Raw genomic sequence first — 24,874 nt, forward strand, 5'->3', positions numbered from 1 at the left:
TCCTGGCTAGGACATCTCTAACACCCTTGTTTTTAGCTACTCGGGGCAGCCTAGATCTGGCCCTTGCCATAGCAACCGCTGTGGGGCAGCGGACTGTATTGCCTGAGCCGTCCCTTGCTCCTGCTTTTTGCATTCTGAACTCTGTGCACAGCCGCCATGACAGAGTGAGTGCTTACTTAGAACTGGTGAAGAAGGAGCCCTCACAGGCAACCCGCAGAGCGGGCTGTACAATCTAATAAACATGCCTTCAGCAACAGGCGATCTAACTGACTGGAGACCTCTCTGGAAGCTAATGGGATCCCATTGTCTATCCCCCTCAGTTCCGCCCCTACTCCCTGAAGGGTGGGTGCAGGTGAAGGAGAGTGTTCTAGAACAATAGATCTCACACTCGAGCAGGCGTCAGGATCTCCTGGCCTGCTCAAGAAAGCAGGCTGCTGGGCCACATCCGGGGATTTTCGTTCATGACACATTATACCTGTAGATCATTTGTGTAGGAGGAAGACTGTGTGGCTTCTCATGATAAATGGAGTCAGGAAACCAGGAATTCCCTAACCAGTGGCTGGACCAAGGCTCAGTTAGAGTGACTTGCATCCTTTGGGGTATAGACTACAGAATGCTCCAGATTCTTATACCCAAACGGCATCTAGATTTTGAGAATGCCATTACTTTAATCAGTGAAAGCCACTTCTCATTATTATGCTAATTAGCAAGTCTGCGGGACTGGTGTAGCCGTGGACACCCATAGACTACAATGGCAGTCGGAGTGCCATCTTTCCTGTGTAACCCTAGCCGGCTGCGCCTGCCGTGGGAATTCCTAGATAGAGCACATTGGATATGGCCTAAGTTAGTACAGACTCATTATCTCATCAGTCCCAGGGAATATTTTAGGATCCAAAAAAGAGTTTCATTAACAAATCGCTGGGCTTTGTTTGATCCCACAGACTGAGCCCGAGATCATAGAGGAAACCAATGTCGATAGAGTCCATGAGCCCCGGGGCTACGGCAGAGCGCGGCAGGTGAAGGGCCACTCAGAGACCTCCACGCTGAGCTCACAGCCTTCCATCGACGAAGTCCGGCAACAGATGCACATGCTTCTGGAGGAGGCCTTCAGCCTGGCATCCGCCGGCCACGCAGGCCAAAGCCGGCACCCAGAGGCCTACGGCTCTACGCAGCACCTGCCATACTCAGAGGTGGTAACCAGTGCTCCAGGGACGATGACGCGGCCCAGGGCTGGAGTGCAGTGGGTGCCCACCTACCGCCCAGAAATGTACCAGTACAGTCTGCCCCGGCCGGTAAGTCACACCGCCTGCCTGCCTACCATCTCTGGGTTTGCTTCTCCCACTGCAGTCCAACAGGGGACCCAAAGCAAGGATATGCTGGACTCTATTCTCAGTTCACAGCCAAACCTTGTTCTTGTGGGACAGGTCCCCGAGGATCCTTATGTGAAACCTTAACCCATTTTAGAGGCATTTCCATTTCTGCTATCACTCCTGAAAAGGTTGACCCCATTCTCCACTCACTGGTGGTTTTCTCCACTTTCAGACATGAAACCCAATTTAAATGTCAAAAGGCATCAAAGAGCCCTGTGTGAAAAGCCTGTGCGTGCCGGTGGCTAAGGACATAGGCTGTGAGCAAGGCGGCTTGACTATGAATCCTATCGGGGCCACGTCCTGGCTTTCATGAGGGAGTTGTCTCACGTTTCTTCTGGCAAAAATAAATAAACACGAACAATAACCGAGTGCCTAGGAAGCAGAAAGTCCCCAAGTACAAAAGAGTTCGTTAGCACGCGCTGCACTGATCTGGGTGTTACTTGTACCTTATGCAGTCTGTACAATGAACCTCTGAGACAGGTAAAAGACAGTTTTATTCCTGGTTTACAGAAGAAGGTTCCAGTCCCCCAGGAAACTTAAGGTATAAACATTTGCAAGGTGCTGTGTGGATGCTAGGAATGCAACCCTGGCCTTCCAAAAGAGCATGCTCTTAACCCTGAGCCATCTCTCCAACCCCCAATACTCAGTATATTAGCCATTTTAAAGCGCACGGTTTGGTGGTGTTCACATATTCATATCGTGTGCGACTGTCTCTAGGACTCTTCATCTTGCCTACATGATACTCTATACTCATTAAAAGATGACTCCTGGGCTGGAGAGATGGCTCAGTGGTTAAGAGCATTGCCTGCTCTTCCAAAGGTCCTGAGTTCAATTCCCAGTAACCACATGGTGGCTCACAACCATCTGTAAAGAGGTCTGGTGCCCTCTTCTGGCCTTCAGGCATACACACAGACAGAATATTGTTGCCGGGCGGTGGTGGCGCACGCCTTTAATCCCAGCACTTGGGAGGCAGAGGCAGGCGGATCTCTGTGAGTTCAAGACCAGCCTGGTCTACAAGAGCTAGTTCCAGGACAGGCTCCAAAACCACAGAGAAACCCTGTCTCGAAAAACATAAAGAAAGAAAGAAAGAAAGAAAGAAAGAAAGAAAGAAAGAAAGAAAGAAAGAAAGAAAGAAAGAAAGAAAGATGACTCCCTTCTCTCCCCTGCCCATAGTCCTGGAAATCACCGCTTACCTCTGTCTATAGAGTTGACTACTTTATGTACTTCATACACAATATTTGTCTTTATATAATTGGTATATTTTCACTTAGCATGGCCCTCATGTTTAATCCATGCAGCATGCATCCAAAGGCCCTTCCTAAATGTTAAAGCTGAGCAGTACTAAAATGTACATACCACGTGGTATCTGTTTGTCTGCCAATGTGTGTGGACTTGCGTTGTCTTCACCTTTGGACCACAGTAAGTTGTGCTGACACTCAGGTACAGATATCTCCTCTGGTTCTTGCTTTCATTCTGTTGGCCGTCTGTCTACCACGAGTAAGGGTTCTGGATCACATGGGATTCTGTTTTGTCCTGGTATTGTTTTCCACTATGGTTGTACCATTTATCATTCTCTCCAACAATGAATTTCTTTTCTGGGCGGGGATTGTTTATTGGGTTTTTTGTTTGTTTGTTTGTTTGTTTGTTGAGACAGAGTTTCTCTGTAGCTTTGGAGCCTGTCCTGGAACTAGCTCTTGTAGACCAGGCTGGCCTTAAACTCACAGAGATCCACCTGCCTCTGCCTCCCAAGTGCTGGGATTAAAGGGGTGCGCCACCACCGCCTGGCTCTAACATGAATTTCTGATTTCTTCACATCTCACCAATGTTTGTTAATTTTTGTTCTCTTGATAGCAGGCGCCCTAATGAGTTTGAGGTGGGTCTATTACGGCTTCGTCTGCACTTCTCTAAAGATTAGTGATGTTGAGCTCCCTTTCTGTGGTTTTGCTTGCCACTCATATGTCTTCTTAACATAATTTAAAAGATACAATATACTTTTTTGGATCAATGCCTATGTCTAAGGCATCTAAACTTGTCATTGCCATCAGAAGACTTTGGAGGCTACACTCTAGAAGTTCTGCATTCCTAAAACATGTCAACAACACTAAGGCCACTCCAGTCACATTCCCAAAGGCCTGGATCTGAAAAGATGGGAAAGTCTCTCTGGGATTTACATATTTGCCATTATAAAATGCTTTCCCAGCAGAGTGTGGTGATGCACACCTTTAATCCCAGCACTTGGAAGGCAGAGGCAGGAGGATCTCTGTGAGTTCAAGGCCAGCCTGGTCTGCAGAGCTAGTTCCAGGACAGCCAGAGCTACACAGAGAAACCCTGTCTTGTAAAAACAATAAATACATACATACACGTATATACATACATACATGCATATATACACATACATACATACATAAAATGCTTTCCCACATCATCATCCATGTGACACTTTCCAAGATCACAATGTTCTGATAATGTACATTAAATTGGCCCCTGTCCCATTCGGGGAGGGAATTTTCTCCCTGAGGGCTACAAAATACCGCAATCTAAACACATTTATACACCTCTCCTAGGGAGTTGCCCTCTGGGAAAGACCACTCATATCCAGTGTCGATTACCACCACCTTTAGTCTCATTGACTCATAGTTTCCAGTCTCTGTATGAGGATCCCTAAACTTGACCCCTAGCCCAAAGTGGAATGGTGCCCTTAACCTGATAATCTCAGGGACCCGTTCTGAGAATCAGAAGCTGCATACACTGGTGGTGATAAGGGGTCTGTTAGTTCCTGCTAAATGATTCGCACAGGACTGGTGCCTAGCAAACACCCTAGACCAGTTGGTTGATAAGCAGCAGACTTCTTGGCATGGTGCCAGCACATCAAATTATTTGACAGACTGTGCTCATTAATATCAAACTAGTTCTTCTGTTTTTGCTGGGCCCACTGACTCTATTCTGAGGTCACGTCTTCTTCTTCTGCTCTGTTAAGCCCTTTTAGGACACACTTTCGATGCCCCACCTCAGGGTCCCAAGGAAACATTGCTTTTGTTTGGTAACAAGTCTCAGGAGCCACTAGAAACCCCTGGCTGGAGGCTGATTCTAGGAACCCATGAGAGATCCAGGTTTCAGAAAGAAGACCTTAGGTGACCGAGAAAGGTCTTCCAATCAGTGACGAGCGAGCTGTTGCCACAGCCCGTTCACCTCCGTTTAATAAAGCTGTCTAAAATCATGGTGAGACATGTGAACACTCGGGCATCTATTTGCTGTAATTGGGAGCTGGCAATTGTGCTGAACAGGATACATGGATCAGAAGATGGGGGTGCTTCATAGGGAAAAGGTCTGAGGTATAACCCTACCTCAGGGCAAACCATCAAACCAGAACATACTAAAAGAGCATCCACTCATCAACAAGGTTTCCTGCTCTGCCAAGTGCACAGGAGACTCTTGTCTCCAGGAAAGGGAAAATAGCAAACAATACCCAGTGGAGCTGATGCTGCTGAAGCCAGGATCTTGCAGAGGTCCCTGTGCTATGATAATGTGAAAATTAGCAGAAAAGGCAACAAGATAACTATGACTACTTTTTGTCTTAAGAAAAGAAAGAGAGAAAAAAGAAAGAAAAGAAAGTGCTCCAGACTCTGCTGGAGGGATAACTGGGAGCTGGTGTTCTCAATGTGCCAGGACCAGCCTCGTGGGATTTACATCATGGGAAAGGTTACTGCTGGCATCTTGGAACTTCTACAGTGCAGTTTATGAAGTTTTGCTTTACCTCTTGAATCTACAAAGAAATTGAATTTGACACCTAATGACCAATCCAATTTTGCTAGCAGCCGTAATGGGTCTATGCCAAATAGAGTGAAGATAGCCTTCAACGTCCCTGCTGGCGAGAGTGTAAGGATTCTTTAAAAGGCGTTAGGCTTGAAACATCTTCCCCACTGGACTCTAGAGAAGAACTAACGGTACTGCTAATAAGAACACTTGCTGTCTATCAGTTCCCGTTGTTGGCTGCATCCTGGTGTAAGTGCTGTGTAGACACGATCTCTCCTAGTCTGTCACCCCTCCTATAATATTGCTATCACTAGCCCTAGTACTCAGTTAGAAAACAGGTTTGGAGAAATGAAAGAATTTATCTAAGTTTCTCACAATCACCCTTGATGTCTACAGGGAACAGGTAGAAAAAAGCAGCAAAACCCCTCAGTACTCAAGTCCCCAATAGGCCTTGATTGCATATGTCACCTACTCATATGCACCTATGTCATCTTGAGGTTATTTAGAATGGCAGGCGTGACATAACCCAAACAGTATGTGAATAGCTGTCATCTGTCTTGTTTGGGGAATAATTAATAAGAAAATTATTAATTATGTATGTGCTCAGTGTAGACTCAGTTCTTTTTGAATACATTCTCTTTTCAGTTATTTGAACCCCCAACTGAATCCATCGATCCAGGGGCCAACTGAACAGCTCTTGATGGCAGAAGTGGGTTAGAACCTATCACTGCCTAACACTGACGCTAACACATCTTCCCTTCCCTGACTAATGTGAAGCATAGGGTGTACTCTCAGCTCTAATGGAAATGCAAATATCTGTACTGTTGGAAGTCATAAGGAAGACGACTCAGTTTGGGGGAGCCTTTTCTATTCCTCTTATTGGTCTAGTAAGGGAGGCAGCTCTATGGGGGCGAAGTTGGGGATTTGACAAGTCTGTGTTCTTCCTTCCCCCTTCCAAACAGAAGAGTCATTCCCCAAACCTTTAATAATAATCCATGCCAACAGATCAGGCTTGTGTATGGTCACCACGGTGTCTGAACTCACAATCTATCACATTGCTCCTATTTCTCTAAATAAAATTTGAATCTGTCTTGAGCTTCCACCTGGCCCGGTGGGTGAGTAATACAGGTGATGAGCCTGTCACTGCTAATCTTGCATTGCGTAGCTCTTGGGATCTGACAAAAGCATGCTTCACTAAACTTAGGAAAGTCACTAGCCACTGGATCTATGGGAAGGTTGATACATAGGAAGAAAGAGGAAAAGTCAGAGAATGCCTATCCCTACCCACTGTATTAGTTACAGCCACACCACTATGACAAAATGTGTCTGAGTAAGTGACCTAAAGAAGGAAAACTGAATCGAGATCATGGCTTCAGAGGGTTTGGCCCATGTTTTGAGGGGAAAAAGGGGGGACTAGGGATAAGATATACCCAAGAGCCCACTCCCAGCACCCTACTTTCTTCAGCTGAACCCTGTTATGAAATAGTCTTTTTGTACACTGTGAAGGTGGATTGTCTCATCAGTTTAATAAAGAACTAATGGCCAATAGCTATGCAGGAAGAGGTTAGGTGGGACTTGTGGACAGGGAGAAAGAGAACATGGGGATGAAGAAGGATGGAGTCATGAGGAGATGTAGAGAGAAGCAAGGTGAACATGCTGTACTGAAAAAACATACCACCACATGGTAGAGTGCAGATAAGAAATACAGGTTAATTTACAATGTAAGAGCTAATTAGTAAAAATCCTAAATTATTGGCCAAGCGTTTATAATTAATAATAAATCTCTATGTGTTTATTTGGGAGCTGGCTGGCAAGAGAGAGAAATGCTGCCTCAAAACCCTACCTCCTGAATGTTTTAAAACCTCACCCCAGTTGGTGACCTCACGAATTGGTAACCAGTATGTACCACATGAGCCTACAAAGAAATGCCAATAATACTCACTGGGTGGTTGGGGGAGGGGCTGTTATTGGAAAATCAGATTTGTTCTTCTATCATCATCTCAGTCAGCTCAGGCTCCTGCTGGCTTCTGGAAACCAGCACGATGCAGAACTGTAGGGGGAATTGGGGAAAAGGCTGCAGTTTCTGCTCCCGTTTTTCCTAATGCCCTGGGTGGCATCCCTGATAATGTGTGCCCTCACATTTTCTCCTGGTGTTAGTCTGTAAGAGGACACTGGTGCCTTCATCCACAGAGGAGAAGTCCTTACCAGACTCCTCCCTCTTTTCCTCCTTTACTTTGCTGGTTGTGTGCTAAGTGTCTCGCCTTCCCCTTCCCCTTCTTCTTGCTCCCACCCTCCTGTTCTCGCTCTTACCCACTCCCGTCCCCCTCCCCAACTCCAGAAGCTTCCTCATCTATCCCTACAGGACTGTTAAAGCCCCTTGCATCTGGTTCCCTCATCCCCTGACTCTTCCGTCCTGCATGGGGAGAGGAAGATTTCAGATTCCTAAGCTTTCCCAGAGGTGCACACAAGTCTTGTCTTTCAAACTACCCTACATCTTGATGGGATTTAGATCCTCATCCCACAGGGTGAGACAGGAATGAACACAGAAGGGGAACTGGGTTGCAAGATGGGGGAGCTTAGAACCTCTGGAACTAACATAGAGGGAAATGCAGGATGATTGTCAGCTCATTCACACATGGCAATGGTCATCTCTGCTGCTGTGTGACTAAGTTCCAAAGACAGAGCCGAAGAGTGGGGGCCTGCTGTCCGGCATAGGTGCGCTTTATGCCGGAAAAAGCCTACTAATAAAGGTGACATCCTCAATGCTCAACAAATGCTCAGAACTTTTTTATCAAATCTTCTAGTGATTTACTCCTAGAGAAGCATAGGAGTATTATTCTTGGCGAGAAAACTGCGTTCAGTACAGAATAAGCCTCCCAAGAACCAGAGATAAAAATAGACATCTGCATCCTTTGCTGAATAGCATCAGAGGCCAGAAGAGACAGAGGGGTTGTGAACCCCTTTATTTTGTGAAAGGAGCCGTTCACTTGTTGAATTACTAATAATTGTGAAGATACAGCTAGGATGTCATGCAGGACAATAGTTTTCAACCTGTCTGCAAAACTCAGAGATCAGGGAGCTCCGCAGGAAACCATCATGAAATAGGGCAAGGGCCAAATTTACCAAGCCATTTTCTCCCCAGTTTCAACCGGGCACATGCTTTCAAGGACTTGTTTCATGTCTGACAAAAAAGTTCCATAGATATGTGAAGACGGCTCGGTGGATGGAGCACTTGCTGCATGTGGTGGGAGACCCTGCACACCTGCCTACAAGGATAAAGTGAAGCATATGTAGGAAGACGCTCAACATCGTTCCTCCACTTCTGCCCTTCAGCATCCAGATGCCAATGTCAGACCTGTCCATCCCCCAACTCTGCATCTCTTCTTTTTATATTTTCAACTTCCCCTTTTTAAAATTTATTTTTAGTAAATTCTTCAGCTCTGTTTTCAAGTTTCTTAATTCTTTCTTCATCAACTCCGAATGCATGCATTATTTCCCCAACACATGCCTGAAAGTTGTCGTTCGGAGTATGATATAGCATTCCTGATGGCACCCCAACTGGGTCAGTTAATACTTTTTTAAAAAATATGTATATTTATTTTAAAGTATGTGATATGTGCTATGTGAGAATGTGGGGTTTTGTACATCTGAGTGTCGTTCCCACAGGACCAGAAAAAGGTGTTAGAGCTAAGGTTATAGGCAGTTGTGGGCTGTCTGATGTGGCTGCTGGGAACTAAACTTGGGTCCTGTGGAAGAACAGTGTGTGCTCTTAATCAATGATCCATCAGCCCTGGTCATTTATCTCTTCAAAAGCATTTCTTACTGTGTTAATTTTTGTTTGTTTGTTTTATGTCTGGACAATTGAAGCTTGGAAGTCTTTAAAAGTCTGTGTCTGTGTCCTTGGTACTGACTTTCATTCTTCCCTTCTGGTATGTTCCATAAGCTCTTGTTAGTAGTATAGCTCCTAACTAATTTTTAATTGTACTAATCCTATGAGCCCACTTTAGATATACCCCACTCTAAAGAGAATTTCCAGTGTTTCCTTGAAACCTCACCAGCCACCCTGTGAGGAGAGGCCAGGCACGTGCACACCCCAACCACACACCCTGTGCTGAAGCCTGATCTCACAATCGGACATGACTGCCCAACTTGTCTTCTGGGGAGCCACATCTTTTGCATTTGCTTCCTACTCTCTGTTTCCACCTGTGGTATCAGCTCATAGTTTTGTTTTAGTTTTGCTGAGATACAGGGGATGGAGGGGTACCAGAGTGGTCCTTAGCAATTTCCCTACAGCTCACAGTTTTCCTGAAATATTAAAAAGGTGTGCTTTCTCTGAGGCCTCACTGCTATTCCATGGGGTAGCCCCGACAGGTGTGCTGTTTGCTATAAGGCTAGATGGGGGCATGGATCTCTTTCGGCTCAAGGAACCCTGTTTGTGGAGTCCCCTTGCTGCAGCATGTGCTGATGCGTTGGGGTTTAAAGGTTTGCCATCGTATTCTGTGAGAGTCCGACAGGCGAGCACACAACCCTAAAAAGACTCGCTGAGTTTTGTCTACCCCAAGGGCATCTCTAAATTTTTCTCTCGCTATGGTAGGCTTTGGCAGAGTAGTAGGCAGAGGCCTCTCTAATCCTGTCTGTCTTTCTTTTATCCCCTTGCATGTTGACTAAAGTCTTTGCTTGGGTTGCAAAGCCCGTGCACGCACAGGGCCTTGCCTGTCTTCTCAGGAACCCCCTGAGTACAGCATTGATGTGTCCACTTCAGAAGAGGACTCTGAAGTCCACAGAGGTCGCCAGACTTACCTAGGAGTTTAAAGTCTGTTCATCGGCTCCTCCTGCCCCCCAAATCCATTCCTTTTCCACGTTAAACCAGGGTTCTGCGACAAAGGAAACTGCCCCCAATGATTCATTCTTTCCTTCCAGTCTGACATTATTGATCTTCTGCTATGCACTATTCCAGGTGTGATATTACTGACAACAAAACCTGGCCCTTAACACCTCAGATTACAGTCTAGTTGGCGGCAGATAATAAATAAGCAAGCAGCCATATAATTTAGCCAAAAAGCACTCATTTTCTTAGACAGAGAAAGGGGGAGTATGGGACAGGATGAATGGCATGAAGGAAGGAGCTACAGGCAGAACCAGGAGAAAATCCTGCCAGGAAGAAGGAGCAGCATTTGCCAGCATGCAGCCGAGGAGGAGAGTGTGTTCTAAGGCTGCTGAAGGGTTCTGAGACTGCAGGGGCCCAGCAAACCAGAGAGCCTTAGAGAGATGAGACTAGGGACTGCATTAAGGAAGATCTAGGGAAGGCATGTGAGGAAGAACTGAGAGTCTGGCCCCTGGAATTGGGCTTCCTCCTTAAAGAAGAAGCTGTGTGAGGGGTGATACTGGCTTTAACAGCAACCTCTAATTTGCTTGTCTCTCCACAGGCTTACAGGTTTTCCCAGCTTCCTGAAATGGTCATGGGCTCTCCCCCGCCCCCTGTACCTCCCAGGACAGGCCCTGTGGCTGTGGCTTCACTCAGGCGGTAACACATTCAGTTCTTGACTTTGAGATATTTGGGAAAGATTTGATCCCCAGACTGTATAGTCCTTTGGACAGGTGTCCCGGGAAACTCTCTCCATTCCCTGCCCCCAGTTTAAACTGGGTGTATCCCCTGTGGCCGGGGCACCAGAGTATCATGAGGGAAGTGGAGACATGCACATGGATCAATCTGCATGTCTTTCTAAACAGAAAGCCCCTGCGACCCCACAATCAAAAACGCCCCAGGTCAATTGCCCTGTACCTTGATTGCCCATACCCTGACATAATAAGAAGCTTGGCTCCTCATCCTGTGCTTGTATACCCAGAAGTCCCTTTGTTACTTATAGGGCAGTGTCTCAGGGGCCAGGGAGAGTGGGTCTGGGCTACCCACTCCCAGACTTGACTTTTCAGAGAGGCGGAACTCGTGCATCTCAGCATGAGGTAGTTGTTAATGGATCTCTTTGTGCTGATAGAGCCAGCACAGGTCCTTAAGAAAGTGGGACAGGAGACAGGAAAACCAGGATCTCTAGGGAAGGATGAACTAATTCTGATACCCAGGCTGGGGATAACCCTGGGGAATGCGTGGGTCACTGTCCCAGCATTGCTGCACAACCTCCCCCAACATACTCGTCAGCCTGTCTGTGGGCCACAGGCATGGTCTTTGTGAAGATGCTTAAAAAACTGAAAGTGAGTTTCCCTAGAGAAGATACTGTTTCCAGTTCTGATGGTTCAATATCCAGCCAGCTTGCGGCTTGACAACACCCCTTGAGGCCAGTGCTGTCCAGGGTGGGGTGCTAAGAAGCTGACCAAGGGTCCGTTGCCTAATCTGCCACACAGATCACCTTGCCCCTTGGGCCCCTGATGTAAACTCTCTAGGATTTCTCAGAAAGGCTCTCAGCAGAGTGTATAGGGAAAGATCCAGAAGTCCCTGGAAAGGGTCACCTGAGGCAGAGCTGCGGGACAGGGAAGGCAGGATGAGAAAGGGAGAGCCCACACTGACCCCCCCACCCCACCTCCCAGCCTGCATGTTGTCGGATCTTCCTAGCCTCCCTAAAGAAGCACAGGGGGTTCTGAGCTATTCCTGTGTGTACCGCTCAGATCAGATCTTCGCGGCAGGTCTGCTGATAGCCGTCATCTGTCCATTTCTTCTGCCAATCCCCCACCCCACCCTCGGCACCATCTGCCATCCCACCCACACGAGGCTGTCACTTTCCTTCATGGAGACCCGGAGCATTAGACCAGGAATGCAGTTTAGAGGTAAAGGTGTCCATCTCATTGGCTACTGCTCATGTCATCTCCTCCTAGGTCTACCCAACTGTGCCTTGTTGCTTTTACATGGAAATTAAATATTCTACTACCCAGAGCCATCCTTAGAGAGCTAACCTCAAACAGGAAAAACAAAACCGACCCCACTGCTGCAGGTCTGGGTGCCCCCCACCACGCAGATGCCACCAGAGCTCCCATGGCTATTGGTGGCAAATCCGTCCCAGGACCTCAGGAGACCGGGGGCTTGACGGCATCAGGCCACCTTGAAATGTACTGTGACTGCTTGGTGCCTGAGGCATGCTCACGTTACACAGTCCCTCTGCCCTGCCCAGGTCCACCTCAGATATCGGCAGCAAGACCAGAATGGCGGAGTCCACAGGACCCGAGCCCGCCCAGTTGCACGACAGTGCCTCGTTTGCCCAGGTGTCCAGAGGTCCCGTGTCGGTGACACAGTTGGATCAGTCGGCTTTGAATTACTCAGGTGAGCCAGAGGAGAAAAACCCGTTCCCTGTGCTGAGGCCTCCCTGGTCCACATAAACAAACTGCCTCCGTCGGGAACCAGAGCCACCACGTGTCTGGGGCCTCTGACTTCGCTAGTATCGGTCAGAGGAGCTGCTGGTTTTATTTCTTTTAAAAAAGAAAGAAGGAAGGAACGAAGGAAGGATGGAAGGGAGGGAGGGGGAGGGAGGGACGGAGGGAGGGGGGAAGAGAGAGAGAGAGAAAGAGAGAGAAAGCTGAAACTATGCAAAATGCCTAGTTATGCTAAAGTCAAAATTTTGTTAATATTTTGTCGTACTTCAGGTTTCTGTTTATTTTACCTTCACAGCATGGCACATATAGCCAGCCATCCTTCCCCAAGGTGGCCATGGTCCTTGAGTCATGGGTTTTAGACCTGTGTTGTGTTGTGTTCCTATTTAAAAACGTGTGCTGATGCTATGTGCATTTTAAACTTGCATAAATCACTTACAACACACTCCTTTTTGCACTGTTTTCTTAACATTGTTTGAGGTATTTCTCCAGATGGCGCTATGAGCACAGGCTAGCCACTCATTTCCACCGCCTTGTGGGTGTCCTGTGACGTGACCTGCAACAGTCCGTTCCTCTGGTAGATATAGGAGTCATTTCCAGTTTTTGTGTCAAACTGAAAATGACAAAAACGGAACTGGAGGTTTGCACCTGCCCTCGTTTGTATGTGGTCTGGTTGAATTTTTATTGTATCCATGGCTTACCTTTATGGTTAAACCTGCCAGCACCTCTTGCCAACACTTACTAAACCATTTGTGGTTTCTGGGAATTCCTCTGGTGAAATCATTCCTTTTGATTCCTTTTTAAAAAATCTTTAAAACCACATGCCCTCGTGGGAAGAAAGCACCTGTACCCAAGGTGTCCTTCCTCTGGACAGATCAAGGCTATTAGGTAGGATGAGGGAGAGGATGGAGTCTCTAGGAGGAGTTGGACCTTCAAAGCCGAGGAAGCTGGTCTGAGCCACAGCAGATTGATGTGGGAGTGACTTCTTTATCTATCTGTTGCTTTCATTGGTTAATTAATAAAGAAAACTGCTTGGCCTGATAGGGCAGAATTTAGATAGGCGGAGTAAACAGAACAGAATGCTGGGAGAAAGAAGCCGAGTCAGGCAGTCGCCATGATTCTCCCACTCCAGACAGATGCAAGTTAAGATCTTTCCTGGTAAGCCAGCTCGTGGTGCTACACAGAATATTAGAATATTAGAAATGGGCTGGGCAGTGGTGGCGCACGCCTTTAATCCCAGCACTCGGGAGACAGAAGCAGGCGGATCTCTGTGAGTTCGAGACCAGCCTGATCTACAAGAGCTAGTTCCAGGACAGGCTCCAAAACCACAGGGAAACCCTGTCTCGAAAAACCAAAAAAAAAAAAAAAAAAAAAAAAAAAAAAAAAAAAAAAAGAATATTAGAAATGGGCCAGGCAGTGTTTAAAAGAATACAGTTTCCGTGTAATTATTTCAGGTAAAGCTAGCCGTGCGGGCGGCCGGATGCCAGGAACTTAGCCTGCCGCTCCTATGACAACAGCAGATGATGCCTGCCGTATTGACTAGGCAGATGATGGGGGCTGGGGCTGCAGAACAAGATTTCCTACCGCCTCCTTAACAACCTTTTCTCCTGCATCCCCTAGCCTGGACCAGTGTCAGAGTCCTCCCTAGACTCCCAGCTTCCTGAGCTGGAGTCCATGCAGGCTCAGTGGGAAGAGTGCCAGCTGGACTCTACTCCCTCTTTAGGACAGGGGGAAATTGAGGCACCGCTAGCCCAGGAAGCTTCTCAAGACGTAGGAAAAGGTGGATGCAGCGCCCACCCCTCCAAAGAGAGCACAGCTTGGATCTTAGCCCCACTTGACCTCCACGCCAGATACCCTGAGTAGGGCACCACCTGCTTCCCTTGGCAGTCACAGGGGCCTTGGAAGAGGTCCACTGACGGGAGCCAGGTGCCTTCTACCTCAGCCGCCCTCCTCGCTGCTGCGTTACCTAGAGTTTCAGCCACTGCAGCAGGCGCTGCTCTAGATTGGACGGCGTATGTGTACCCAGAGCCTCCCTGCCCTATATGGAGGTGCTTCGATATTATAGCCAAGAACATGCCCCTCACTCAGGCCTGATTCGCTGAGATTTGAGGCCCGGCAGGAAGCCCGGTAGTCTGTGAAATGGGGTTTATCTGGCTCTTGCGGGTAGGGGTGTGGATCCAGAGTCCAGCTCTTCTGACCTCCCACCCACTTCCTTTGCGCAGGTAACACAGTGCCAGCGGTGTTTGCCATCCCGGCTGCCAACAGACCGGGCTTCACCGGCTACTTCATCCCAACACCCCCCTCCTCCTACAGGAACCAGGCCTGGATGTCCTATGCAGGGGAGAATGAGCTCCCGAGCCAGTGGGCTGATTCGGTGAGACCCTTGCTCTTGCTCTCATAAAGGTTCCCTTGCTGGGCACACCTCTAGGGGAAAAGGAGGTGGAAAACAGAGACTGGGCTTTGGTTCTCTCAGGGCCTCCCACCATGCCGGTGGCTGAGGTGAGCCATTTGGGTGGTGGTGCGGTGAGGCGTGTGACCTTTGATGGAGGAATTTGAGGCTTGTTTCCTAGAATGCCTTCTACCTCTTCCTGGCAGGGGACCGTAACCAAATCAGTTTTGTAGTAATAACTACCATCTGTTTAGTATTTTCTGTGTGCCAGACCCATTCAAGTGTTCCATTAAACTGCCTTATTTAATCTTTGCAGTAAATTTGATCATGCGAGTTTTGTGACTACTCCCATTTCGCAGATAAGGCACTGAGGCTTAGTCACATGATATAACGCTAAGGTTTTGCACATCTAGATAAGAGCCAAGGCCGGAGTTAGAATTCATACCAGTCTGACTCCAAAGTGTTTATCAAATTTATTTCTTTCACCTGTCACATTCTACAAGATTTTAGATTGAATGTCAGAAATGAAGGGTCAGAAACCCTAAAACCACCATATGGCTGATGCAGACTTCCTGCTTGATTTCCACCCAAGCATTTGCTACCTCCCTTCATTCCTCATAGGTGTGTGACACAGATACACCTGTCTTTGGACTGTTCAGGTGTGGCCATTTAAAAAAAAAAAAAAAAAAAGAGCATCACCTATGGTGTCTGTCCCTGAGTGAGCTCACGTAGTGTAAATGAGAAAGGCGCGTTAAGCTGAACCTGGCATTCCTGTATTCTTTAGTCACTTTCAGAGTTGGTCTCTGCCTTTGGAATAAATTCCTAGCATTGGAAAACACCTTGCTGCAGGAGTCTGACAATGCCTTTGTCCAAACCTCTGAGGTCACCATACCGTGCAGTCTGTAGGGACCCGAGTTTCAACACCACCACCAGAGGGGCAATCCTGCATATAAACTGTCCTGTTGTCCAACGCTTACTTCTTTGGTTTCTAAAGCATAAAAATGCATGCCACGCTGCATATAAAGTGTTCTGAAATGAGCGCTCCTTTCAAGTGGGCGTAGCTTGACTGAAGCGTCTTCTGCGAGCCGCTCAGAGTCCTGACGAAGTCTCACAGTTCTCTCTCAGGAGGCGTTCGGAGGCTGGACTTTCACGGTTTGGGGATTCTGACTTTTCGTTCAGTATGTACAAACTAGTAACCTCTGGGCTTGATAGAGTGGCCTGATGTGGTTTTTCTTTGCATGAGCTTCCTCCTGGCTGGTACTTTATGCCGTCAGCATCTCCACATCCTTACTTGTGCTTTTCCTGATGTGCTGTCCTCTGCACATGAAACATGCCTGAGCTCATTTAAATTGTTTGCTAACTTGGAGTAAGTAAACTCTGGGAGAGGAACTGGAGGATTCCCTGATATTAGGTCAGCGGGTCTAACCTGGGATGTAATAGCATGCTGTTAGGTCAGCGGGTCTAACCTGGGATGTCATAGCCTGCTGTTAGGTCAGTGGGTCTAACCTGGGATGTCATAGCCTGCTGTTAGGTCAGCGGGTCTAACCTGGGATGTCGTGGCATCTGTTTGGCTGGGACGGGCTCATCTTTTTCTTTCTTTTTTGGTTTTGTTGTTTTGTTTTGTTTTTTCCATTCTTTTTGTTGGTTTTGTTTTTGAGGTCAGTTTTGCCGTTGTTCTGCTTGTTTAGTTTTGAGACAAAGTTTGGTTCCTAAGCCCAAACTAGCTTGGAATTCACTGCTACTGTGAAGTCAAGGCCAAACAGTGAACTCCTGGCAAACCTTCTGCCTTAACGCCCCCTAGTGCTGAGCCACCGTGTCCGACTCTCTTTTCTCAGCCCTCCTGATTCCCAGACTGGTTTGCATTGCTGCATCTCTAAACAATTGGCATCATTGAGTAGGGCTGGTCAATTCAGAGCGTGTTTGACTCTGTAAGCCTTGAAATGTAGAAATAACGTATTTGCTTTTCAGAGGGGACGATATGCGTGGTGCCCTGGTCAGGCTGTAAGCCTGCAGCCTGGACAGCTATGTCTTCTGCGGGAGTCAAAGGAAGTATTTTCCAAACCCTTGGTCCTTGCCCTCAAGATAGTTAACACACATAACTCCCCCAGGCTTTAGGCTTCATCCAGATGCCCTTGGGTTCACATCGCCTTAGAGAAGAAGACGAAAGACCTCAGCAAATACCAACCTCACCTTCCTGACAGGATGACGGAGTCATTCCAGAATCCTCCCCAACAGTGTGAAAGAGGTTGAGTTTCCCTGGCTCTTTTTAATGCTGCAGTCTCGGTAGGTCTTTCTGGGAGCCCAGCTATCACCTGCAGCTCAGCTGAGAAGCGCGCCCAGCATGGTGCAAGCTGTGCTGTACGGGGATTCAGAGCAAGTGAGAGACAGAACAGGGAGCTCGGAAAGTCAACAAGAGAAAGACACCCCATTTGGGCTGGTTAAAGAGAATACATGTCCTCTATATTGATGTGAGCAAAACAAGACCCCCGCTTTCACTTGGGTGCCTGACCTTCCTGGTCCCCCAAATCACCTAAAACCAGGGTGCCACATCGATTTCACCCTTGGTGCTAGAGAAGCTTCCAGGGGAGGCCTCAGGATTTGTTTGCTGTTTTCTCATTGTGACAAACTAGTCTGACAAGAAGTCAGTTAAGGAAAGAAAGGTCTGTCTTGGCTTCGGTTAAAGGAGACACCGTCCATCATGTGTGACAACTGAAGCGGGAGGCCGCTGGTCATATTGCACCTGCAGTCAGGAAGCAGGGTGAACAAGAAGTGAGGCCATGCTTTAAGACCTCAAGGGTCACCCTCAGAGACCCACTCCATTCAGCGAGGCTCCACCTCTGAAAGATTCCAGAACCTTCCCACACATTACCACCAGCTGAGGATCAACTTCAACTGCATGAGCCTGTGAGGGGAAGTTTACACTCAGAATCGCCACACAGACTGATCAGGAGCATTGCTGTGATCAATTGGTGATGTCTGTCAAGGAGTAGAAGCGATTGCAGCCCTGGACTCTGGCCAACCAAGCATAATGGTGCTTGCCAAAGAGCCTGTTCCTTATCTTCCCCACTTCTAAGTACTACCCTGAGACAACCCCGGTTGGCTACTTACCTTTCTCTTCCTGGTTCTAGCCACTAGCACCAAGACTTGATGTCACAAAGGGTCGTGTATTGACTCCTTTCACTCCGGTTCACGCAGTTATATAGGTTTGAAGTGTAGCGGCTTCCGCCCCACACATTCGACACCTGCTGAGCGTCCTTCAGTGATTTCCAGACTGTGCCTAGAGCCCCAGGCTCTGGGAGACTTCCTGCTCTCTGCTAGACATAATTCTGGGCATATGTGAAGTCACCAAAGTGACGGTGGGCGGAGTCCTGCCTTCTCAGAACTGCTGACCTGGGACAGGTGATGATGGCCCAGGAAGAATGCCTGCCACTCTAGACCAACCTCATGGAAACATTTTGCAGGGGCCATTGGCTGGTGGCAGGCTGGGAAATGTCCCTGGAAGAATGGAAATTTGAGCTGAGATCCTAAAGGCTTCCTGTATTGTGGCCCTGGTTCTTAGTCAGCTCCAGTCATCCGCATATTCTGAGCTCTTGTGTCTGGATAAGTGGGACAGTGCACCTCTGGGTTTCCTCTAAAGTACAGGGGAAGCCGTCCAGCCCTTGTACGTAGAGACATGAGCAGCTTTTTGCCACTTTATTTTATTGGCAGGGTCTCGTGGTGAAATTTAAACCCCAGACTCAAGCTTAAGTCATCAGTGCAATAACTTCTGTTGAGTGAGTTCTCGTGGCCTCACCTGAACTGCTGAGGTAGCCTCAGAGCTCACTTCTGCCGGATCCACCCCGAATGACCTTGCTGAAGCTGACTTCTCTGCTGACATCCAACAAGGGTTCCCAACCCGTGATCTCAGACACTTACCTTCTCAAGAAGGACTATCAGAGCGTCCTGCATCCTACCATGTACTCCCCTGTCCCAATGTCTGAATGTTTGTGTCCCTCTACCCAACTCACACGCTGAGTTCCACAGTGTCACGGTGAGGTCTTGGGCAGGTGGCTGGTTTGTGAGGTTGAACACTGTGAATAGAATTACATTCTTATAAAAGAAGCCCATGAGCTGCTTTGCTGCTCCTGTCATGTGGGTGACAGGAAAAGACAGCTGTCAAGAACCAGGAAGCAGCCTCTCACCAGGCGCTGGAGTCCCCAGTCTTCATGAGTATAAAAATAAATTTCCATTCCTTATCAGCTCCTTCGTCAGTGATATCTGATTTTAGCAGGCTGAAGAGGTTAGGACAGCTGCCCTGCTCCATTCTCCATCTTCCCCAGCTCCATCTTCCCCTGCTCCATCTTCCTCTGCTCCATTCCCCCCAGCTCCATCCTCCCTAGCTCCATCCCCTCCCCTGCTCCATCCTCCCCAGCAGGCCCAGATGAGCATGTCTGTCAATGGGGAAGGAGGTCAGGTGCATGTCTATAATACCAGAAGTCAGGAGGCAGAGCTGGGAGGACCACCACAGTCACAAGACCAGCATGATGTTCTGTGAGTTCCAGGCCCACTATAGAAACTCAGCCTTTATTTCTCACAAGTGTGTCCAGGACAGTAGGTGGCCCCACTAAAGAAGCACACGTCCCATGGACTAGCATTCGGTTGCTTTAAACGGAACAGCCTGGGGACACCATCCCCACCCAGCACACTGCTCTGAACCCCTGTGCCTTAGCTCTTGTTTTTCCACCTGTCTGACCTGCCTATCTTACCTCCTGAACCTGAAGTGGACTCCCGACACATGTTCTCTGCCTGCCCCACAGTCCTGTACCTGCATCCACAGCATTCCAGCCAGCATCCTGGGGTATAAAGGTCTTTGTGGACCAAATAGCAGCCCATGCGTGTACTGTTTCTGTGGGCGAGATAGTCATAGATTCTAAACCTTTTGCTTGTCTTTATTCCTAGAGACTTCTGTATGTTTAAGTAGAGAATGATGTGTCTCCCACTTTTAATGAAAGGAGTTTTTTTTTTTCAAGAATGTGATAGTGCACCTATATCCAAAACACTGTAGTGCACAAATTAATTCCCAGTGCTTGGAGCCAGGTACGCCTGTGCAGAGCATGTCTGGGCTTGGTGGCTGTGTTTCCTTAGATGGTGGTACCCTCCACTGCAGTGTCCTCCCCTATGAAACAGGGATGAGGAGATTGTTGCTTGCAGAATTAGATGAGATACTGTGTGAAAATCATTAGGGCTCAACGGACGCCGGCTGCTGTTATTAGTAAAAAGCCCCTGAGCTCCCTGCAACAGTTCTGTTTACTCAGCTGTGCTTACGTTAAAAGGAAAGGCGGGGTCGTTCAGCTGTGAGCTTGGGTGTATTAAAGTTTTCAGCAAAGTTGAAGAACACCTATTTAATTCATGCAGCCAGCATGCTGAGTGAGTGCAAGACGGCTGTTAAAGAAACTGACTCCAGATGCCCTTGGGTTCGCATCACTGATAGGCTGACAGCTGTGGTAACGCAGGGTTTCACTTCTCTAAACCTGTTTCCTTGACCTCCGCCTTGACCTCCACGGCTGCCCGCTTCCAGTATTGAGTATGTCCTGTGCTAACATGAGTTCCTTCTCTCTCCCAACCTCTAATGTAGGTCCCTCTTCCTGGGTACATCGAAGCCTATCCCCGGTCACGTTATCAACAGAGCTCACCCTCCAGGCTCCCTCGCCAGTACAGCCAACCAACCAATCTTCACCCAAGCCTAGAGCAGGCCCCTGTCCCCTCTACAGCGGCCTCACAGCAGAGCCTGACAGAAAATGAGCCTCCAGACACCCCGTTGACCAACATTTCCACTGCAGCCCTTGTGAAGGCGATCCGGGAGGAAGTGGCCAAGCTGGCCAAGAAGCAGACAGACATGTTTGAGTTCCAGGTCTAATGCCTCAGCCCTGAGGGAATCTGCCCTTGAAGACTGTGAGGCAACAAACAGGCTTTGGGTTCCTCTCCACTGATGTGTGGGGTCTCCAGACAATGCATGGGTCTTTCTCATCCTCAGATTCAAAAAAACGTCAACAGTGAGGCTGCTGGGAAACAGAAAACTTGTGAACAACTGGATTCTGACTCCTGCAGCCAACTGTGGGTCAGCAAGTCCCTAGCTGGTACCCTGCATTTGATGTTCTGCTGGGCTAAATGTTTGAACTGTGGGTGGAATTTCCCCAAGGAGCCCTAGTCGTGAGAGGCACTAGCTAGCCTGCAGGTTCCTGTCCAGTGTCCCATTTTAGTAAACCGTCAGAAGGGAGAGACTGCCTCTCTGTCTTCAGCGGGCTCTGCATGTTCTCTTTCTGTGTTAAAGGCAACACAGGAGTGTGATTAACCACCAGACTGTACTCTCTCATTGAGCCATGACCGTGACCGCTTTCAAAATCACCTCTAGTCTGTAAGGGAAATACGGACTCTCCAGCCAAGAAACTCGAGTCTCTTCGCTTTTAAAGGCTCATGTTCAAAGTCAAATGAATTGGATGGAAATCAGTTCCAGTGGCTGTGCCTATAAATAGTCCTTTCTGCCCCCCAAAACACACACCTGCTAATTAAAGGCCAAGAGCGAGAGAGGCGATGAGCCAGAATGGGGGACTTGCATGGACAGGCTGTTTAAAAGGTGCTGTCATTTTGAAAATAAAGTCTTCTGCAAATTGGGATCCAAATGAAAGGGGATCGGTGCTAAGAGGCTTGGGAGCCTGTAAAAGAGAAGCAGTTATTTGTGGAGGTTTTTCTTTGTACTGAAGATGGCCTGAGAACCCGGCCATCCTGGGGAAATAATAGATACAGCAACTTTAACAAGATCTGTCTCCTCCATAGTGGAGTCTAGCACGTGCTGCTAGCGGTACAAAGAAAACCATTATTGATTAAGGTAGAGATGGGAAAGATGGATCCACAGTCACCCCACCCTGCAACCTCTGCGTCTAGCAACTTGTAAATGTAGAAAATCTGATTTGAGATGAAATACAAAGTCTGGAGTTCACCAGTTCTCCGTGGTGGATGAACGCAGGAGGGCATTTGCTGAGATGGCAGGATGCTACCTTGGGATGGTGCTGTCCCATGCTACTCTCTCTGGCATGGCACATCAGCCTACAGAGTCCTGGGTGGAAACACTGCCTTGCAGCTCTGGGGTACACTGATGACTCCTCTGTGCAAATAAGACTGATTTGGGGTACCAGAGGAAAAGGGAACCCAGAGTTTCCTCCCCAATTTTGGGAGTCATGTATGGTGTCAGGGGGCTTATTTGGTGTCTGTTGGAGAATATGGTCCTACCCTGCCTTCACCCATGACCCATCTCGCTTCAGCTGTACCTACGCCCCTCTGAACCCATCTATCCATTGTCTCCATGAGTTTCTTTGGTCTTTACTGAAAGGAGGTTGAGAGAAGAGTAGGATTGGAACTGATTAGACTGGGAGACTCAAACTGTCAAAGCACAGACTTGCCCAAGAAGCTCTTTTTATTTCCCTCTGGCAAACTGTCCTTTCTGGAATGTTCTGAGATCTGTCATGGGATCCCCAGACAAGTCTCTTGTGGGGGTGGCATTAGGTAGTGTCCTTTTAGTATGCCGGTTGATCTTTCATAGCGTTAGTTTTTTGTTACTTAATACGAAATCAGCTATAAATAAAAATGTATTTTTGTAATTTCCGTGTGTATATATGGTATATTTCTACCAATGGCCAGTTGTAATCCAAACTGAAATCAGCTTGCAGAACACTGTGGAGAGTGCAGGATTTTACCGACAGATGAATACAATGCCTAAATCTATCCAGACGGGCATTTGATGCACTTGAATGAACAAAGAGCCAAAGAAACTCAGCCTTTTCATGCAAACTATGTCAATCGTCTACAGCCAGCTACATTGGTCCACTTTATCAATAATACCAATATTTCATCAACACAGTACTGTGTGGACTTGGTAAATGTTTGGAATATGAGAGAGAAGTTTCTAGACTACAGAATATGAATGCTTCAAAAGACAGTGTCTAAGCTCTGGGTTCCAAGAGTTTCCAGATCATGGCTCTAGGGTTAGCCGTGGTGTGGCTCCAGATTGCCAGGGCAGTGGAACTACAGCTCACTGGGGTCTTCACAGAACCCCATGGAATATTTAGTTCATTGGGACAATTAAAATATAGCATGATAAATCAAATACTATTAAACTAGATTCCATGGGTTCAAGAAGTCTGTTGAAGAAAACTTCAAATTATTAAAAAAAAAAAAAAACTAATGAGTTCATATTTTTCCACCATGGTTAAAGCCTTCTGGGACAAAGATGTGATCCCTTCCCTAAAGAGTCTCCCAGGCTTATAGAGGTGTTAGGTCCCAGAACAGAAGACTCTGAGGAGTTCAGAGGGGAATCACCACAGAGGTGTGAACATGGAGAACCCAGAGGAGGCACAGTGAGCTCAGATTGTCAAGCTCTTCCAGATAGGCACAGAAGCCACAGAGGATCTCAGTGACTTGGAAGGACAAAAACCCACATCCAGACACTGAGGGTTGAGCCCACGTCTGCTGATTCATGCCCCAGCCTACTCTCCCTTTGACCATGTTGCCTGTACACCTTGTTGGAGACACATTTCTTTAACTGTGCCCAGAAATTTAGTAAGTAGGCAAGGGTCAAGTGAGTAACTCCATAATACTCTTGCCAAAAAATTCGGGGGTGGGGGAACCAATTTATTCCAGAAAGTAGCACTGAAGAAACAATGTCCTTGAAAGCCAGTGGGGGTAACTTACTTATTCAGCACCACGGGTCAAAAAGGCAGGCAAGAAAGCCCTGACCCTCTGTAACTTCACCAGGTGACCCAGAAAGCCAAGAACATAAAGGTCTCTCGTGGCCTGGTACCTCTGACCTGAGGCTTGTGCTGGAACAGGGAGGCAGCTCTGAGCTACAGAGCAGAGCGGGAAGGAGCCTCTTTGAAGGACACTGTCCCAGGAGAGGTAATACCATCTGCTTGTTACTTTAAGAGCCCCCTCCCAAAAAGACATAAACCAAAACATGCAATTTCTGAATAACGTTGACTCAAGAAAAGAAATAATATCTGTGATTGAGGGTAGGTAGACTAGAAAACATTGTAAAATTCTTACTTCTAAGTAAAAGAAATGCTTCCCTACCAGGCAAAAATTGAAATGGATCAAGAAATATTGATTTCAGCCGGGCGGTGGTGGCGCACACCTTTAGTCCCAGTACTTGGGAGGCAGAGGCAGGCAGATCTCTGTGAGTTCGAGGCCATCCAGGTCTACAAGAGCTAGTTCCAGGACAAGCTCCAAAGCTACAGAGAAACCCTGTCTCGAAAAGAAAAACAGAAAGGGAGGAAGGGAGGAAGGGAGGGAGGGAGGGAGGGAGGGAGGGAGGGAGGGAGGGAGGGAGGGAGGGAAGGAAAGAAGAAAGGAAGGAAGGAAGGAAGGAAGGAAGGAAGGAAGGAAGGAAGGAAGGAAGGAAGGAAGATTTCATATAAATGAGCCTCATTTTTTCCACACAGCACACAAGTGCTCACAATTCAGTGTATAATGCATGTAAAGGAGTTTTCACGTAGGAGAAAAAGCTTTGGCCTTAACCCTGAATTTAGAATCTGGACTTCCCTCTCCAATTACAGTCCAAAACTTTCAAGGCGTAAGTATAAATCAGCTTGTCCCTGACGGGGTCCAAGCATTAGAGGTTCCATTCTGCCCTCTAGTTCAGCCTCAAAGGAGTTCCAGTCTTGGAACTTCTCAAGGAAACCTGTGCAGCCTTACTTCAGCCAGGGGCTGACTGAAAGACACAGAGATAAATTGCAGAAGCAAAATGCAGGTGTGGCAAAAAAAAAAAAAAAGGCAGGGAAGGCATCAAGCAACGCTTCTTCCTGATAGCTCTTTCCCTGCTTCACCCTCTTGCTTGCCTGGACCAACCAGCTTCCTCATTAGTGCATATAGAACCAAACACGGACCTCAGGACCTGCACCACACTCCCCCCACCCCCCATTGCAGACCACTCTCAGACTAGCGTCCTTGAGCTCCCTTTAGGCAAATGCTTGAGAATCTGATTGGTCCGATTCGCATCCGCCTGTGGATAAGCTGCCCT

General features: G+C 47.7%; 1 protein-coding gene across 6 annotated transcripts in view; it reads left to right on the forward strand.

The window, feature by feature from the left end:
- Kiaa1549l (KIAA1549 like) overlaps nucleotides 1-24,123 on the forward strand; it is a 267,831-nt gene extending 243,708 nt beyond the window's left edge. For all 6 annotated transcript variants that reach the window (XM_057780907.1, XM_057780906.1, XM_057780908.1 and 3 more), the window contains 5 exons: nucleotides 942-1,292; nucleotides 10,550-10,647; nucleotides 12,242-12,390; nucleotides 14,660-14,811; nucleotides 20,441-24,123. In XM_057780907.1, the coding sequence (XP_057636890.1) occupies nucleotides 942-1,292; nucleotides 10,550-10,647; nucleotides 12,242-12,390; nucleotides 14,660-14,811; nucleotides 20,441-20,722 (1,032 nt within the window). In that variant the 3' untranslated portion in view covers nucleotides 20,723-24,123. The remainder of the gene's footprint in view (nucleotides 1-941; nucleotides 1,293-10,549; nucleotides 10,648-12,241; nucleotides 12,391-14,659; nucleotides 14,812-20,440) is intronic.
- Nucleotides 24,124-24,874: the final 751 nt, after the last annotated feature.

The sequence above is a fragment of the Chionomys nivalis genome, chromosome 9 (assembly GCF_950005125.1).
Source record: "Chionomys nivalis chromosome 9, mChiNiv1.1, whole genome shotgun sequence".
Taxonomy (NCBI): Eukaryota; Metazoa; Chordata; class Mammalia; order Rodentia; family Cricetidae; genus Chionomys; species Chionomys nivalis.